This window comes from Hippocampus comes, unplaced genomic scaffold (assembly GCF_001891065.2).
Source record: "Hippocampus comes isolate QL1 unplaced genomic scaffold, H_comes_QL1_v1.1 scaffold22, whole genome shotgun sequence".
Classification (NCBI taxonomy): Eukaryota; Metazoa; Chordata; class Actinopteri; order Syngnathiformes; family Syngnathidae; genus Hippocampus; species Hippocampus comes.
In genome coordinates this window covers 3,547,559-3,566,142 of record NW_017806175.1, presented here as the reverse complement: position 1 = coordinate 3,566,142, position 18,584 = coordinate 3,547,559, and the positions used below count along the sequence as shown (strand labels likewise).

The 18,584-nt window shown below is 45.2% G+C and overlaps 1 protein-coding gene across 7 annotated transcripts in view; it reads left to right on the top strand.

Moving 5' to 3' along the window:
- The first annotated feature begins 4,173 nt into the window (after nt 1–4,173).
- tle2a (TLE family member 2, transcriptional corepressor a) overlaps nt 4,174–18,584 on the top strand; it is a 57,197-nt gene continuing 42,786 nt past the window's right edge. For 6 of the 7 annotated variants that reach the window (XM_019897106.1, XM_019897105.1, XM_019897104.1 and 3 more), the window contains exon 1: nt 4,175–4,756. In XM_019897106.1, coding sequence (XP_019752665.1) covers nt 4,733–4,756 — 24 coding nt within the window. In that variant the 5' untranslated portion in view covers nt 4,175–4,732. Of the gene's footprint in view, nt 4,757–18,584 lie in introns of all 7 variants that reach the window. The other variant, XM_019897101.1, reaches the window with a different exon arrangement.

Below are 18,584 nucleotides of genomic sequence, written 5' to 3'. Positions count from 1 at the left end.
GCACATGGGTGATGGTAAATTGCTAATTTTTTGCGTTGCATGCGGACACAACCTGGTGGCAACCACACACAAAAAAAGTAAAGAAACAGAAAAACTTGAATAAATTAATTTTGTTGGACCTTTCCTCTTGGTTGCTTATATTATTGCTAGGATACAGCTTTGACGCTCAAGGCCAACTACGCCATTGGAAGACTGCAGCGTGTCATTCACTCCATTGTTCCGTTTGATGAAAGAAATTCATCTCACCCTTTGCGACGACGAGTCTCGTTCTGGAGAAGGCAAAAAAAAAGAGAATTAAGCTATGAATAAGTGTTGTCATTGAAATGAAGTGTCTCTGGAGCGTAGAAAACAACGTTAGGGGGCCTTCGCGCTGGAATTCCTGAGGACCCTCATTCACATGGCCGTGGGCGTATATGCGTGTGTGTGTGTGTGTGTGTGTGTGTGTGTGTGTGTGTGAGTGTGAGTGTGAGAGAGTGTCACCGCGGGTATTTATTTGTGTTTGTCTGTGTGTGTGCATGTGTACGAGCTGCTGCTGATGTGGGTCATTACCCCCTTCTTTTCCCCAAGGGTCCATGCAATGGGAGAGGGGAGGAGGCGGATGCTGCATGATGTGTGTGTATGTGTGGGTGTGAGTGGGGGTGTGTATGATCTTGCATAAGGGTGGGGTTGAGGTTGTGTCCCCGAGGATCTGAGACCAATAAATCACTGCGCCGTCTCTGCTCTGACACCCAGCTTGTCTGATGAGGGACAGCGCGGAAGGGGGAATGTGGGAGGTGGAGGGTTCGATGAGTGTGGGGGAGTGGGCAGAGGGAGGGGTGCAGCGGGGAGGATGGTGGGGGGCACCACGCAACAGCACGGTGGCCTTGTCTTCCTGCCATTCTTGACCCTATCTTAAAGGCACTGGGGAAATGGGGCAGCAGCGCCGGAGTCGCTACAAAGCGCAGTGCCGAAACCGCAGCAACTTTATCACACTGCCTTCAACAGTATTTCAAAACACGGGCAGTGCAGCCAAGTTGAGGCTGTGGAGTCTAGGGCTGCAATATCCAGAGCTAAGGATCAGCTAGAGTGTCAGCTAATTTTAGCATATGTGTTTATTTTGGACATTTTCAACAATGTTTTGCAACAACAAATCTGCAAATCCGAAAAAAAATATCACCAACTTCACGTTTAAGTACAGTTTGGTTATATTTAACTTTTCTGGACAATACATTTGCATTGAAACTTCATTTTTCAGCCCTAGAATGACATGTTTTTTTTTTTTCATTCGAAAATATTCATTTTTCTCACTCCGTGTTTCCTTTTTAGACTTTTGTATCTCTTTTGGAGTGAAGAATCAACTTGAAATTCCTGGTTAAATTGGAAAACATCCCGACCGAGTGTCTCCGGCTAATTCAAGAGACTGTTGGGAGAAGATGTCATGTCGTGGCCGCGAGAACCACCTAACCAATAATTAAGTCCAATGGATTTTTTTTTTTTTTTTTTGGCTTCACAGTTCTGAGGTTCTGGGTTTGAATCTTGGCTCTGGCCTTTCTGCTCAGTGTTTGTTCGTACGTATTTATAAAATGGAACTTTAATTTCACAGACCAATGAGTTGATTTTACTTTATTCCATGAAGTCATAACTGCGGATGGTATGTTAAACAATGGTTTCTCAGCCATGTTGTTTGCTTGCTATGGTGTGAAAATAATGGATGGACTGGACAATGAATCAAATGTTCTTTTTTAAAGACACTGAAAATGTGTATTTGCTCCTGGCTGCCAAATAACTCAGCCACTGATGTTGATTCCGTTTTCTGAATGGATTTAATAGGATGCTCTCTCTGGATTGTCGACTGGTCCGTTGGGATCAAATGGAGGAAAATAATAATTAAACTGCACCACATCTGCTCCAAAAGACGCCAGCCCACCGGGCATCTGCCTTGTGTACCCGATGGCCAGTCCAACCCTGGTTCTATGGATGTGACTTGTAAATTATTGTCGGGCGAAAACGCTATAGAAAATGGACAGGTGGTTTCAATTTTTTTTTTTTTTTGCTTCATGTTTGTGTCACCTCCAGCAGTGTGCTGCACAGAAGCTTCAAAAAAGGAGCGCAGAGCGAGAAGTGAACAATGCAGCGCTATTTCTTTACTGTCACACCTCATGTCCGCGTCTGCAACGGCACCATCCAGAGTTCAAATGACGAAGCCACTCATTGAGTCAATCCCGCCGTGATACCTTCATGTTTATTGTTCATATCACACTGGATGAAGTCATCTGCCGAGGTCGGTGGGAGTCCAACTGGCCTTGTTCAAAGCCTCCCCGTGTGCTCCCCGCATTCCTACGCTTCAAGTTGTGATTATGAAGATATGCAGGCCTCTCCTCCTCCTCCTCCTCTTCCTCCTCTTCTCCCTCCTCCTTTCCATTGTTTTGGCCAGCATGCGGCTGAACATGCGTTTACTCACACTCGGCATACGTGCGCCGCAAAGACCCTCTCGCCTTGACGCTCTTCCAACTAAAACCAAAACTCTCCTTTCATTGTTGGCTTGACTCTGATGTCCCGTCCCTTGTGCGGATGAGAGAAACTATTTAACCGCTGAAGCCCGGCCAACACACACACACACACACACACACACACACACACACACACACACACGCACACACACACCTTCACCTGACCTGCCAATAGCAATATACAGTGTGTGTCCTTCACTTATCTTTTTCTATTATCTATATTGTTTTAACCCCCCCCCCACTGCTGCCATATTCCGACCCTTCCTGTGCACACCCTGCTGCTTGCACACAACATGAAGCTACTTCACATGTGTCACATTTCTCCTCTATGACTGTATTCTAATAAATGTGATGCCGCAATTGGAGATGTCGTGCATTCAAATTCAGCAGGGCAGTAAAAAAAAATGGCAATAAAATGTGTCCTCTTCTCCATCTTTTCCTTCTACAGTCACCTCTCTTGCTCTTCCATTCCCTCACACGCGGACCAAATACACACACACACACACACATTTTTCATCACTCGTGCACTACCCCCCCACTGACTCGTCTTTCTCAGCATCCCCCCTGCTGTCCTTCATCCTTTATTCTCTACCTCCTCCCTCCCCCCTTCGGCCTCCCCCCCTCGCCCCCGTCTTTCTCTTTTTCTCACACACATAGTTGTAGCCGCACACAAACACATGCACACACATCTATATTTTCCAACTCCACCTCTGGCAGGTTGTGATTTCCACTGTCAGAAATTGCTTTTTCAATATCTCTCTCTAATTATGAGCCGCGCTAAAGGGGTATTGCCACCAGAATACCAATTTTCTACAATTTATTTCCTTCTTGGCTGGAATAATTCTCGTGTTCCAGCCTGCAACAATGAAGACATCACGAGTGTGTGTGTGTGTGTGTGTGTGTGTGTGTGTGTGTGTGTGTGTGTGTGTGTGTGTGTGTGTGTGTGTGTGTGTGTGTGTGTGTTTGCTACATTATCGCCAGTGGGCCCTTCCAATCCTTCCCCTGAGGTGGTGATTAGCAAAATACAAGGAAAGGGGGGTGGGCGGTGATGATGTTTGATGATGATGATGATGATGATGATGCACATCTTTCAGGTTTATCTCCACGCCAACAAGGACAAAATGCAAGATGTTCAACAAAGCACTGTCAAGCTTGTGGCGAGAAAAGCGGAAAACCGCCGAATCTCAATCGACAAGCAGCCACACCACCAAGCACCGCCCCTCGCCGCCAACAGGGGGTTAACTCAAGCGCTCCCCCACACCTCCTTGTCCTCTTTGATTGACGTGCGGGAGCCCTGCGCTCCAATCAGCTACGGAGCAGCCTGTTGCCCACGTGGGCACGCCCGACGCCGATTGGCTTGTTCCACCAGCTCCGAGGACGAGCCCCACGTGGAGATTTTCATTCAATCACTACTGAGAACGATTCCACGGAGCCTCGCCCCCTCCTCTTTTTAAATAAACGTGTTTTTTAATTACGTGGACTAATCTAAATCGCGTTTATGTAAACCCAATTAAATAAAAAGCTCAACCTTTTTTAGGGTTGAAATAGTGGCATTGAATCAGCACGTGTAGCTTTATTTAAAAGAAACTGGATGCGTGTGAGTGTGGGGGGTGTATTAACCCCCCCCCCCCACACACACACACACATCTCTCTCTCTCTCTCTCTCCTTCCTTGAAGAACTCGTATGTTGTGTCCCATTGAGGATGAGCGAGGGGGGACAGAGAGGGTGAGGGAGTGTTGTGTGAAAGGAGTGCAGGCCGACGAGGGAGACAAAAGAGGCTGCGGCTGCATTCAATGTGCTGCTGTTGTGTTGTGTGTCCGTCTGCGAACCGCTCCTCCTCCTCTTCGCCAAGAAAGAAAGAAAAGGCGAGGAAGAGAGAGAGGGAGAGAGAGGCGCCACCTGATATCGCGCTAGCTGCCGGACCTATCCTCAAGTTTGGGAGACTTTAGTGGAGAGGGACAAGGTGGAAGGCTTCCAAGCGGGACCGGTTCCTTGCTCTTCCTGCCCCGGCCCTCACGCGTCGAGAGCGGGGCGGCGGTGTTTCGGGAGAGCCGCGGTAGGCAGAACAAAGGAAAAGCGAGGAATGAGCGAGCCGTAAGAACAGCTTCCGAGCCAAATGTCCCACTGAGAAAATATATCATTAGAAGAAATACCCTCCTCGTATTCCTCGACGCAGCTTTTTCGACTCGCCGCGGGACAAGAAGGACAATAATCGCACGGAGACGCACGTTTGACGGTCAGAATGTTCCCTCAAAACCGAGCACCGGTGAGTAGGAAGTGTCCATGAAACGCTTATCGTACCATTTCCGGGTACTCGTTTTTTTTTGTTGAGGTGCACGATAATGGTCGGGCTCGATTGTTATCCGTAGACCGGTGGATGAGTGGGTCGAACTTTCCAGACTTGGGTGCCTTCTCCACCACAAACATGAACCGTAATTCGGATTCCACGCTCATGGTGTGTGAAGTAAAGTGAAGTGGAGTGGAGGGATGGATGATGGGGATGAAGAGAGCATGCGTTTGTCCTTTTGCTCTGATAGCTGAGAGCAAGGGAAGTGACTCAACTTTGCTTGTTGACACATTTGCAAGTGCCATTCTTCTGTGTTCCCCACTTTAAATTACATCACTGTATATTCGGTATGTTGGCCCTGTCCGGAAACCCAAAATACGAAAACAATCGCTTTACAAGGTGTCAAAAAGCATAGTAAAGTCATCCCTCTACATTTCGCGCTTCGTTTTTTGCAGTCTGCCTGTAATGTGAATTTGTAAATTGTACATACCAGCATTTTGCGGCGATGGTTTTACGGCATGAACTCGTTTTATTGCAGACTTGCGTAGCAATAAGCACAAGCCAGAAGCAAAGAGATGGGGAATGTCCAAAGTTAGGGATTATTTCACCCTTAAAAACAAAGAAATTAAATGTCACTGTGTCTCCTGTGAATCAGAGCTAGCTTGCAGAAGAACACGTCTACAAGCTGACACAATTACAAAAAACAGCTAATTCAATATAATTTATCCTCACTAGTTATAGCATAACTAGTCACACAATCATACAGCCCCTTTCAATTACTTTATCGAACAAACGCTAACAAAATAAACATTTCATACACTTCGGCCTCAACCCTTCAGACTGGCTAACCTAAGCTAACAACATCCTCGTTCACTTACTCCCATGTCATTCAACTGCTTTTAAAGCAAGTCACAGACTCTCCGGTGTAGATTGTAGAATGTATCCATAGTGACTCCAAATGGACAAAAAATATGTGAACCTCAGATGCATATTTTGTGTTTGTATAATGCATAAAGCCTTTAAATAGATGAAAAATAATGTTGTTGCTTCTTTGTCGATCATTGTCTCTCTCTGGGAGTTTCATTCACATAATGCACTCACTAAATGAATATGTATCTTTTTGTTTTTCTACCTGTAAAACACTACCATGTTAAAAACACATCAACACTGCCCCAGAAAGCCATAAATATTGATACAACCTTTTTACAAGATGTTCAAAAGGATTGCGGCATGCTATTTTTACCATCACTCGACTGAGTGATCGAGTCATATTTAGCTCTTGCCATCTTATTGTCACCCTCCTGCTGTGTGTAAGTACCTATAGCGCTTACTGGGACTCAACTGTTGAGCGTAGTATCTTATCTTGGGCGTAGGATTGATTGTAACTGCCTAGCAACAACAGGAAGGCAAGATGATCAGGGATTAAAATCCAAACGGTGGCCATTTAAGCCGCTTTTGTCTATTCGATGCGGTCACAGTAGTAACGCCAAACATGTTTTTGAAGATCAGTGTTTATACTGGACGGTTATACTTCCCATAGTCTTCGGCGTACAAAAGGCAAGTTGTCATCAAAGTTGCCCCGTCATGTAGCCTTTTTTAGGTTTTCTCGCTCAGGTGTGACCACAGTAATTGTCGTCAACCACATGAACCGGTGTGTCAGTATGTTCCCGGTATTGTTCGGATGTGTTAGTGGTTAGCACGTCAGCTACACAGTTCTGGCGTTCCGGGTTTGCTCGTTTGTGTGGGCTTTGTCCTTGCTGTCGCATTCCCACGACATGCACTAAAGTTTCATTGAAGATATTTCATTCTTTATAGAATGGTTGTTTGTTTGGATATACAGTATGCCCTGCAATTCGCTGGTGACCATTCCAGTTTTTGCCCTGCCCCCTCGCCCAAAGTCATTTTGGATAGACTCTAGCTCACATGTGACCCCTTACCGAGGACAAGCATTTTGGTTGTGTTTGGATTTATTCTTCTTTTTTTTTTTTTTTGACCATGATAAAATTAATCAATCGTCATCTGATCTGGAGAGAAAGCAAAGTCATAATGCGAAAGCATTCTGTATGTTTGTTTGGAAGAAAAAGAGTTGGAGTCCACTTGCTGTCGTTTGGGGTTTCGCAAAAGAATTTATAACAAGTCACGTTTTGTCATTTAAAAAAAAATGCATACCGACATGTGGAGACTCAAACAAACACTGTAAATCAATTTCTTCCTCCCTAATCCTAATTTGACTTTGGGTCAGTTCAAAACTCTGGTCATGATTGTGACACAAGCAATTTCAATGTATAGGTTGAAACATTTAAAAAAAATAACTTAATATAAAATAATCTTCCTCGTAAGGGGTTTGAGAACCCCTCATCTACAATATTGTACCCCATAAGTACCACTTTTCCACGGCCAATCCATAAATCGAGTGTCATGGGTACAAGGAAGTAATTTTGATGGTACCACCATCTCATGACAATGTTTTATTTCCTCCCCTGAGAGATGTACCCAGGTTTTAATTTGCGTCAATCAAGTTAGGTGGAGGGCTTTTGAGCTGACTGAAATACATAAACACTGGTCCTCTAACTGCGTGAAGTATCAATTAAGGACTCGCTCATTTGCCTAACCCTCATCTCCATGCCTCAGCCACGCCGCCCCCCCCCCCCCACGCTGTTTTGACATTCATGTCCCGCGCTACTGAAACAGATTAGACATGTAAATGTGAATTTACTCGCGATTCTTCCACAGGTGGGAAAACAAAACATACTTTTTTTTTTAAGTGAATAGATTTGACGCAGCATCGTGTCCTTATCGGCCTTCGAGCCCCCCGCACTTCCTTTGCTGTGATCTTGTGACCACCGGCAGCTGTGTGTGTAAGAGGGCCCGCAGGAAAGGCAGGGAAGGAGGCAGACTGTGGCTCTGCGGTTTACGCTGTAAACCCAATCCCTCTCATCCAGCCTCTCCTCGCTGTGTTCCTGCGAGAGGCTCCAAACCACATCTTAAACGAATGGGCAGGCATCCCAGGGTGAGAGGCGCAGTCTGCCGCAGCGGCGCTTGTTGGGGGGGGGGAAGAGCGATGACCCCGTTTCTTTTTCGGTACACACACACAAGCGCGCAAAGCCAGGCAATAGCTCCGATTCTCACCTTAGAGCGAAGGGCCCGTCAACTTGGCACACGGTTTCATCCGTGAAAGGCGAAGCGGCCGGTAACCCGTCGGTGTGCCGCATACTGGGCTGAAATATGATTTCTGTCCTCAAGAAAGAACTTGGCGTTCAATTTTCACCATGTCGGCTCCGAAAGAATTGAGCATTTCTATGTTTATCGCATTTAGCTCATTCACTCCCAAAGACGTTTTTATATGTCTTTTCAGACTTGGTTTAGAATTGGCTGGTATTGAATGAGTTAAGGAAAGAATTTAGTTTTGTTGTTGTCCCCCCCGCCCCCCCCAAATGGTACATATACAATACTCGTAGCATAGTACTTTGTAGTACGACCGTTCGACGGTGTGACGACAAGTGTAGCGGTGTTGATGCTTGTTGTGATTTGAATGCAGTTTTCGTTAGCACCCCGGTGATCGTTAGCGGATTATTGGACATCACATTTCGGCGAAGAAAATAAAGCTTCACTTGGTGCTGCTGCCCTCATTCTTCATCAGCAGTCCCGTGGTCTTGCTGCTCTGAATATTTTAAGACTCGCAGCGATTGGAATAGCCGAAGCTAGCGAGGCTAACCGCTATTCTCGACCACAACCAACTTATTTTCGTACTTGGGGAACCACGCAGATCTATAAAGACTGCGTCTCCTTGTTGGCCAGACATTTCAGTGCTCCACATAGTGTCGGCAGCAGACGGGCGACTCGAAAGCCCGCTGTGAATTGGGCCTATTGGGAAAAACAAGGTGCCCAAAACACGTGATTAGCAATAAATCGACTTCAGGCTTCAAATGTCGATATAAAGTCGTAAATTTGACTTTTACCATTTTTTTTTTAGACTGATTCCCGTATGGATATTTATTCTTTGAGTACTACAAAGTATTGATTCCTCTACTACCTTTTGAGGTATGTATAAAATGTAATTTTACACAATGGCCAAAAAAAATATGAATTACGAACAAAGACCTTTCTTTTTGACGCAGATGCGGATTCGCCATTTTATTTTATTTCATTTTTTTGTGACTGGTATCGGCAGCTTCCATGATCCTACACCTTGTATCGGTACTCGTTCATCCCTACTCAAAAATACGATTTATACCCCCCGCCCCCAAAAAAAGAGCTCATGTGTACCTAATGCTACGGATCGTGAGCGTCACACACTACCTAAATTAATCATGTACTCTGTTCATGAGAGTACATGTTAAATGGATTTTAGAATTAATAGCACAATATCAAATGTTCCCCGCACATATTTGCTTTGACAGGACGTGGAATTAAATGACCTTTTTCGCGGCCTTTGTTCCGTCACCACAAAGCATTGCTAATCTTGTATCTATCCAAATGATCATCCCCGCCGTCTTGTAATAATCCTAACTGCCCTTTTCCTCCATTTTCTACAGGACAATGCCCTCGTTTGGTGGTGGGGGTGGGGGGAGGGGTTTGCTAATGGCCACTCCTGTGAGTACTCGTGTCGTCTGTTTCGTTAGCGCTTTTGCCCTGCTCAACAGCAGTTAGTGTGCGACAACAGATCCCCACTCTACAATGAAACGTATCGTTTCTGTACTTGTAAGACACCACGAAAGACCGCCTTGGATTTGGTTACCTAAGCTAGTTCTCGCAAAATTATGGACACCAGAACACTGCTTCCGTCTGGTTCCGCTTCAACCGCCGTTGTCTGCGTTTTATCATGATGGAGTCTCGTAGGAGACATTCTCGTCTTTGTCCCGACTTCCTCTTATGAAACCGATGTAGTTAAAATGGATTTGCAAACGACCATTTGTCCAACGCTTGCTTTGTCTCAGCGGATTATGTTGAAAAGATCATTTTGTCAATTTGCCCATACATGCGCCTCATGCTTTGGACGCAAACTGTGCCTCCGATGGGGGTTTGGAGTTCATTCAGTAAACCCGCAGATTGGGGATGTCCAGTATTGTCACAATGTACGTCGGAAAGAGACTTGGCTGAAGATCTGCGTTCTTGTTGACCGGAAAAGTCCGATTGGTTGAAATACTCACAAAGGTTCGAAGTTTGTGTGCCAACAACACACTCGTCTGTTTCTGGCCGGTATGCGGTGGCACCGTATCGTAAATAATTGCGTTCTGTGGATTCCTTAACCGCTGATATTTCGCACATTTATTTTCTAGGAGCAATAAAAACGCTTTACAGCAAATGACTTAATAAAGACACACCACAAATAGCCATAAACAGAAGACACGCTGTCATAGCTTCCTATGTAATGTGGTCGCAAATCTGGTCATGTTACCCGTCGTCAAAAGCGTTCGTTGCATTGATGTTTTACGTTGACGTCGGTGTCGTTGAATGGACATTTTTGTCACCAGCTGTCAGTGAAAGAATTTCATCATCCAAGGTTGTCAGCGAGTTGCTCAATAATACAAAGTGTGGCCAATTGGCTCGGTGTTGCCCAACTAGGTCTTTAAATCGAAGTGAATGAGGAAGCGGTAGTCTGATAAGGGGATTACGTTGTTGAAGGCTTCCGGAGTTCTGGCAAACAAACGTGGGCCACGCCGCAAATAACGAAAACACGTAATTGACGAGCCCTCTAAATGTTTCAAATTGCCCTTAATCGTAGGCGTCAAACACAAGGCCCGGGGGTGAGATCCAGCCCGCCACGTCCTTTAATGCGGCCAGCGTAAACGAATCATGTGTCAACTCCGATGATGCCTGTGAAAATTTGGATCCAAATTTCATGTGTGATAAATAATCTTGAGATTTCGCAAGAATTTCTGTGACCCTTTTAACAGTAATTCCATCGATGGTTGAACAAAGTATCCATGACTTTCAATTTCCAAACTACTAATCTGTCAATTTGTTGTGTATAGTTAATAATACGATGAGATGAGTTCAACATTTATTTGATTTCAGTCATAACGGCCCGCGGTGAGGAGCCTTAACGACAACGTGGCCCGCCGTAAAATACAGTTTAATATGATTTCAACTTCCACTAAAACCCAGATGAAATTTAGCTCCTCCCCGAAACATAAAAATCTTATTCTCTTGTATGTGCTTTTGAGATGTCAGACTGGAACGTACCATCTTGACCCCAGTTCCTATTTCGACAGGGCTTGTGTGGCATCTTATGTACACCGAGTTACGACAGTCTCCTTCTTTTTTTCTTCATTGTTTCTCTCCAAAATAGGTGACAGCGAAGCTCATAAAAATTGTCAAGGTCACCCTCAGACTTCTGCAGCCTTTTGCGGGCACTGTTCCTCTCACTCCGAGAAGCGCTTCTTTCCACGTTTGCTTCACTCCAATATCGACCTGGTTAGTGGGTTAGTTGCCGCAGCACTAGTGCATTGCCTTTAGGCCGCTTTACTTGAGCTATTTCTCATCGCGGCCGCCCACGTGTGAGCGTGGCTATCGATCAAGCAGCTCGCCTCCTATTTTTTATTATTAATTTATTTTTTTTTGCTCAGCCAGTGGTTGGTTAGAGGGCAAAGAGAGAGCGCAGGAGAAAATGAAGGAAACGAGGCTGCGGGGATCGCCCGTTTACACGCGCGCCGCCGTGGAGGTGCGTCTCGGTGGAATTGGCAAACGAGCTGAGGGGAGGGGCGATGGTTACCTCATAAAAGAAGCCACCTCTAGCAATTAAGGCGGCTGACAGTCAAACCGTGGCTATCTGCTAATGTGGGCTGACAGCGGGGAAATTTGAATAAGGAGGCTCTTGCGGGAGAAATGAGGCTTCAGGAAAGCAACGGCGGGCAGGGCGGGAGTGGGAGTGGCGGGGGGGGGGGGGGCGGTTGAGAAAGAAGAGATGTATGGTGCTAATGAAACAGGTGCCTGGCTGCCTGCCCCTCCCCTCTAAGTGGTGGAGTCATTGAGAGATTAGCAGCACGTTTCTCCAGCTCGGAGCCAAGTAGAGTGATGCTGTTGCGCTGGTTTGACTTTTTGTCTTCTCTGGAGGGAGACAATTTAAAACACTGCAAATGAGGCTGTTGCCTCTCAGTGAGGCATTTAAGAAACGGTTTGCCGACACGCCGTCCCTTCGTTCCAGATGGTAGTTGCGTATAAATGGGCTGGACGGAGATTCAAGGATTGAGGAGTATAAGTGTGCCTGACGCCACCTCATTCGCTGTTATTCAAAGAAATTGTATTTTTGAAATACAGTCAAGCTATTCGCCTAAGTTAGGGAGAGAACCTGGCCAGAAAAAGCGAAAAACGCGAGTAACCGACAACCCCCAAAATGTTGATTGAGAACTGCCAATACTTTGAATCGGAAGTGTGACATTAATTTTTAACCCTTGTTACCCTAAAAATATAAATGGCTTGCAGATGATTTTGGCAATAATGGCGAGACTCTCTTTTACGTTCTCTAACAAGCTTAATTCGTACTTGACATTCAGTGATCTTTGTCTCTGTCTAAATATGTCAGTTTTTTTTTTGGGACACAAATTTCCGTATTTTCCGCACTATAAGGCGCACCGCAAAACATTTGATTTTCTCAAAAGCACCTTATAATCCGATGCGATGCGCCTTATGTATGCATCAATATTCTGATTTCTTGGATATACTATTTGAAATGTTCTGTGAAGCGCTTTGTTACAGCTGTGAAAGCTCGATATAAAGCTGTATTGTATTGTATTCCCTTTAGCCTAGCTCCATCTAGTGGATGCATAACACAACCACAGCCACTATAGTAGCTTCTATTCTATGCACCTTATAATGTGGTGCACCCTATATATATATATTAAAAGAAATTTTAAATAAGCCATTCATTGAAGGTGCGCCTGATAGTGCGGAAAATACAGTACTATTTTCCTAAGACTTTGGCGTCCTCTCATGGGACAAAAATACAAAAATGGGTGGTTTTTTTTTTTGTTTTCTTTCCCACGGCTAGCAAAAGATAAGTTACACAGGAAACAATTCAAAGAGGTAAATTTTAAATAGCGAACCGCAAATGAGATGAGCAGAATTAGGATCAGCACTAATTTGCACAATCACAACTACATTTTTTTTTTCTTGTGTACTAAGCACTTATGCCATTTAACGACCTGGTACTATTTCTAGTACCTGTTCTGCTGCCGTTCCAACCTTGCTGAGCCAATATCCTTTGGGTGACGTAATCCACTTGGGGTCACTCATGAATCGAGCAGATTCAGCGATGTGCCGGTCGATACAAGGCTACTCATGACAAATGCTCTCATATACAGCATTTCGCACCGTTTAGTGAGCCAAGGCGCTTCGAATATGTCACATCAACACAAATCGCTAAAATGTGAATGAATCCTGAAATCATGATGCGCTCATCTCCGTTGACTCACAAATCTACGTCTGTCGGCCTGTTGAGTTGAACACAAAGCTGTAATTGTGTTCGAGGAATGTCTCTATATGTTCCCGTCATAGATGAAACACATTTACACTATTTCTAGTGATTCATTTTTAAACCAATTAAGGGAGTTTGTATAAAACTACGATGGGGAAGCATTGCGCTAACATTAGCTTACCACGTTGCTTTGCTGATGACGCTGCAGTATTATACTCCACAGTCTCCTCTTGAATCAAATGTCTCCAGACCATGTACGCAGCCGCACACTATTGTTTAATGCATATCGTTTGGCTGATACATTCAGCGCACTGCGGTTTCACTTTCCTGTGGCGCTATATTGAAGTGGAAAAACCGACCAGAACTTAAATGGGGAAGCTGCACATACAGAAACTGTTTTGGCGGAATTTGGCAGGTGTTTAGGGTGTTCTGTGGGTGAAGGAGTGTAATTAGTGGCCTGACGAATGAGCCGAGCGCCGCGAAAGTCAAGCGGCGGCGCAATTTGTGCACAAGAAAGGCTCGATTAAAATCTTTCTGCGGTGCAGGGTGTAGTAAAAGTTGGCAAGTGTGAGCGCACTGCAGAAAAGACAAAAGTAGTCAAGCAAGCTATGATTGCCAAAGAAGTGCTGCGGTTACGGGCGGCCTTTGATCGGGTTTTTTTTGGGGTGCTGAGCAAGCATGTCAAAGCGCATTTGCATGTGTGAAAAGAATGTGATGGCTTTTAACACAAAGTTTCTCCCCGTTAGGCTTTAGAAGAAAATACAATAAAGGACTCTGTTTTTGTTTTTGGTTTTTCTTTTTCCCGCACGCATCCGATTGCAGCCATCACGCCCATGCGATAACGGCCACGCCCCCATTTTACATCCGCGCACAAACCGTATTCTGGCGTGACGGTCGAGATGCTTGATTGTGGATTTTCACTTCGTCCGTGCGGAGGCCGCTCACGAGAAGGCAATAAAGCGCACATGTGCTCGTAAATACTTGCGGAAAAGCGGCATCTTGTACGCATCCGCTGTCTGAGGTGGCGTGTGTGGGCGTGTTGTCTACTCCCATGGTGTGTGTGTGTGTGTGTGTGTGTGTGTGTGAGCGTGCACACACATGGTTGGCGAGCAAGGATGTGAGGTCATTGTGGTTTTGTTGCCTGCGGTATGAAGGCAACTCAAATGAAAACAGCGGGCACGGCCACATTGTTGGCAGACTCCACAAGTGCTTTCGTTTGAATGTCTGCTCTTTTGTTTTCCCGGAGCTCAAGAGTCGTACAGCAATGCATTTGTGTATTGTACGGATTTTTTTTTTTTTCTTTGACCATAATAACTTTGTTATTGTCACGCAACGTTGGGTGTTCACCTCAGTCATAAGGAGCCGCACGTCGTTCCTATCGTGATATAGTTATTAACAAATGCCACTTTTGGCTCCGTTTTTCTGTTGATCATTTTATGCCGGCCTGTTTTATTCACTGATCCACACAACAAACCTTCCAGTTTACATTTCGGTGACAAATAAGAGACCAGCGAGCATCTTTGCGTTGTTGGTAAACCTTGTTGGTGGCCTGCTGCTTTGAATATTCCCACCACGAAGGATTATCCTTTCAAAGAAAGTTAATCATCTTAACCCATGGCAAGAGGGAGTTAAAAGTTGCATTGGGCCACCATTGCCATCATTATTTTAGGAGGGCACGATATGTAGAAAATAAACGAAAATAGAAATCGCTTTGCATCAGGCAGACAAAAAAGAGCCAAGATGACATACAAATGTTGTTAATGTTGGCTGTGAAAGAAGAGGCACTTGAAAAATGTGTTTTAAAAAAACAAAAAACAATCGCAATCGGACCAAAAAACATAGACAAGAAACAGTGTGGTGCAAGGACAGATTGCGTACGCCAAGCTTTTTTTTTTTTTTTTTTTTAAATGTAAGGACTGATGAATGAAAATAACATCTCTGGCATAATTTCATCCCCCCCCACACCCCCAAAGTTCTTTTATTTATTTATTTAATTTTATCTATTAGTTTTGTACACACATAAGTAACATGTCAAGGACGCGCTCTCTCTCTCCTATCGCTCAAGCGAGGAAAAAAAACGTAGAAAGGAAGCTATTTCTTGAAATGAGAGTAAGCCGAGATGGTGCGGTTCATCCTTCGCCCTCCACGTAGCCTCTCTTGAAAAGGCCGAAGTGACTTTTCTTCTCTGTAGGTTAATTGGCGTGTGCGTGCGTGTGTGCGCGCGTGTGTGCGTGCTCATCTTGGTGGGGATCGAGCCGTCAGATTGACAGCGTTTCGTTAGCGCCTTTCTCTTTTCCGAGCAGTTGCAACTTTCTGGGTCGCCAGTCCCTCGGCCCTTTTGTATCTTACATCTGTTATCTCTTCTCCTTTTCCTTTCATGACCTCCTTCAAACTCTTTGGCGTGCATCTTATCCGCACTCGCATGGTCGTCATTTTGTAAGATAAGGCTCGCTTCCGTCTCGCTCCCCGGGCCTGCAGCATGAAGAAAGCGGAAGATTGTTGTCACGTGTACTTGTCAGAAATCTCCGCGGCTGCTTTGTTGAGCTCGGCCTCTTGGCAGCTTGCCTGACTTGTTTTCATTTCATGTTTTCATTAAATTTGGAGGGGCATCCAAATCTTGGTAATGTCACTGTTGTGCCTTTTGTGTGTGTGTGTGTGGGGGGGGGGGGTCTCCACTTGATGATGATGGTCTTCACTGTGTCCCATGGTGTATTTAATACCTTGGATATTCTTTTTTCTTCTGACTGATAACGATGAGATCTTGCGAAATCCCTTTTCACACTGCACTTAGCAGGGCGCGATGTGCTGTTGACAAACTCGTTCATTTCAAATCAAATCAGAAAAGTCAGGGTTTTCTTTTCCTATGATAAAATATAGCTCTTGTCAAGGTGTGGTTGACCTCTTTTCTAAACCAGTGCCAAAAGTCTCCAATTTTACTTTCCTGGTGCTCCTGTGTCAGCACTTCCAAATATGGTCGTATTGGGAACCGGGCAGTGTTGTCGTCGTTCCATGAGGTCACGCTACCCTTTCACAATGAAAAGGGCGTAAGGTTATGGAAGCTCCCTGCGGACCACGGCTTGAAGAAAAATTTGAATATGATAATTGCTTCGTTGTAACCATAGCAACATCCCCAGTTAGAAGAGGGTGTGCACACTTGTGCAGCCACATCATCTTGTTTGTCTTTGCTTCTTAGCTTTCAATTTTTTTCAATGCAGTTGTACAGGTTAGGCGGCCCGGTGGTCCAATGGTTAGCGCGTAGTTCAATTCCAGCTCCGGCCTTCCTGTGTGGAGGTTGCATGTTCTCCCCGGGCCTGCGTGGGTTTTCTCCGGGTACTCCGGTTTCCTCCCACAATCCAAAAACACGCATGGCAGGCTGATTGAACACACTAAATTGTCCCTAGGTGTGAGTGTGAGTGCGGATGGTTGTTCGTCTCTGCGATTGACTGGCAACCGGTTCAGGGTGTCCCTCGCCTACTGCCTGAAGACGGCTGGGATAGGCTCGCGACCCTTGTGAGGATAAACGGATCGGAAAATGGATGGATGGATTGTACAGGTTATGGGTCACATTGAAGGTGGAAAAAAAAAAGTTTTGAAGTGATTGCGCTTTTTCCCGTTGATATATGGGTGTTATCTAACTATCTCGAATGGCGCTAAAACCCGGGCTGTGTCGACTTTCAACATCCGCCGCACCGTGTAGACTGTCATTGGCACGTTGCGCCGCTGTCATGTCAACATGTGAGTTTGATTTTCACAGCTTTCATCCCTACCCCTACCCCACCGCTCACCAGCCAAGCGCCGCCGTGCTTTTTTGGCATCCCGGCTGAGTGATGTTGCCGTTAATTAAAGCTAATGTGTTGCTGATGTGCGCGACACTCAGATGTGAGAAGAACACGTTTTCAAAGGCGCCGCCGTCATTAGTCGACTCGCCCGTCGATATTCTGATGCTATAATGGGGACGGGGATACGACTTGAGCGTTTCTGGGCTCCAGCGTCTATTGGCCACATCTGAAGGGGATCTGGCAGGGATAGTGACGGGGATCTTTTCATGCGACCGGACAAACATGTCTGCTGGATGATTCATGTTTCACAAGGACGTTAAGGACACCGAACAAATGCCCGGGCGGGGCGTGCCTGGCCACGTGGATAAAGCCTGGAAAAGGCTGGATAAAGCGAGCGACCTCCAAGATACATTTGAGAGGAAACGTGTACAGTGCAGGGAAAGTATGTGGCACACACACACAAAAAAAAAAAAAGATGCAAGTCAAATGTATAATTCCGCAGTGGTGATGAGCAGGAATAATTCACGGTAGTTGATAAAAAATTCTTTCGAAATTCATCTGCGCTTTTTTTAATAGGCTACACATTTTAGGGCTCCAGGCAGAATTGATTTGTACTACCAATTAATTTTAAACCTCCAGTCATACAACTTCAACAATTGGACTAGAAATGGAAAGTAATCCTTAAGAAGGCATGTCATGCTTGGGGCCAGGGAGTCTCATTTTGTTTGGGCAAAATTCACACCAATATTCTGTTCAGAGAACTTTTAACGTCCGTTTCTGTCCAGTTCCAAACATTTCTCCTTTCGATCCATTCACCAGTGCTAATAAACTATTTTCGCTTCGGTTAGTAGTTATATTACACAACGATTGAATTGGTAGAATGTTACCACTGCGTTCTATATTACCGATTTGAATACGTTTTTGTCACATTTTTCTCTTATTTCTGTTGGAAATTCGCTAATACTCATTTTTTTTCCCCCGACTTTGGAGACATTTTGTTCTTTGCCCTGTTTCAAAACATTGTTCTGGATATTGCTTCATTTTCACACCTGGCATAGGACTCCACTAAGAATCAGTAAGCTGACTTAATTTGTTGAATACAAAGCGTTTTTTTTCGGCTGTAAGCACAAGGCTATTCCCTTAAACACCAATCTAAAACTATCTAATGAAGGAAATGCACATTTAATTTCAAATAAATATAAATACAAGTCATAATCATTGTTGAGTGTGGAATCATTTCAGTTTCCCTTTTTTTTAAATTCATGGCGGTGTTCTTGAATAGTCAAGTGCTCCATAACTTCACTGTCTTACTTGACCGCCTGTGAGCTTGAGAACTCTCCGTCCCCGTGGGCCAGTGAGCCCTATGATGTTGACACAGAGCCAGATAGACCGACAGACGGGGGAGCCCCCATCCCCACCCCCACCCACTTCCCCGCCACCCTCGCAGTCCGGCCCTCAGTCTTCTTTTGTCTGCTTGTCCTGCAGCATTACACTTATGCTTGTAGCCTCCCTTATTCTTGTACCCTCCTAATTGCTCTGGACCCTGCAGAGAAGGAAGCCAAAAGCACTGGGGTTCCAAAGCCTCTTCAGCCTTTATGAGGTCCCCTCCCCA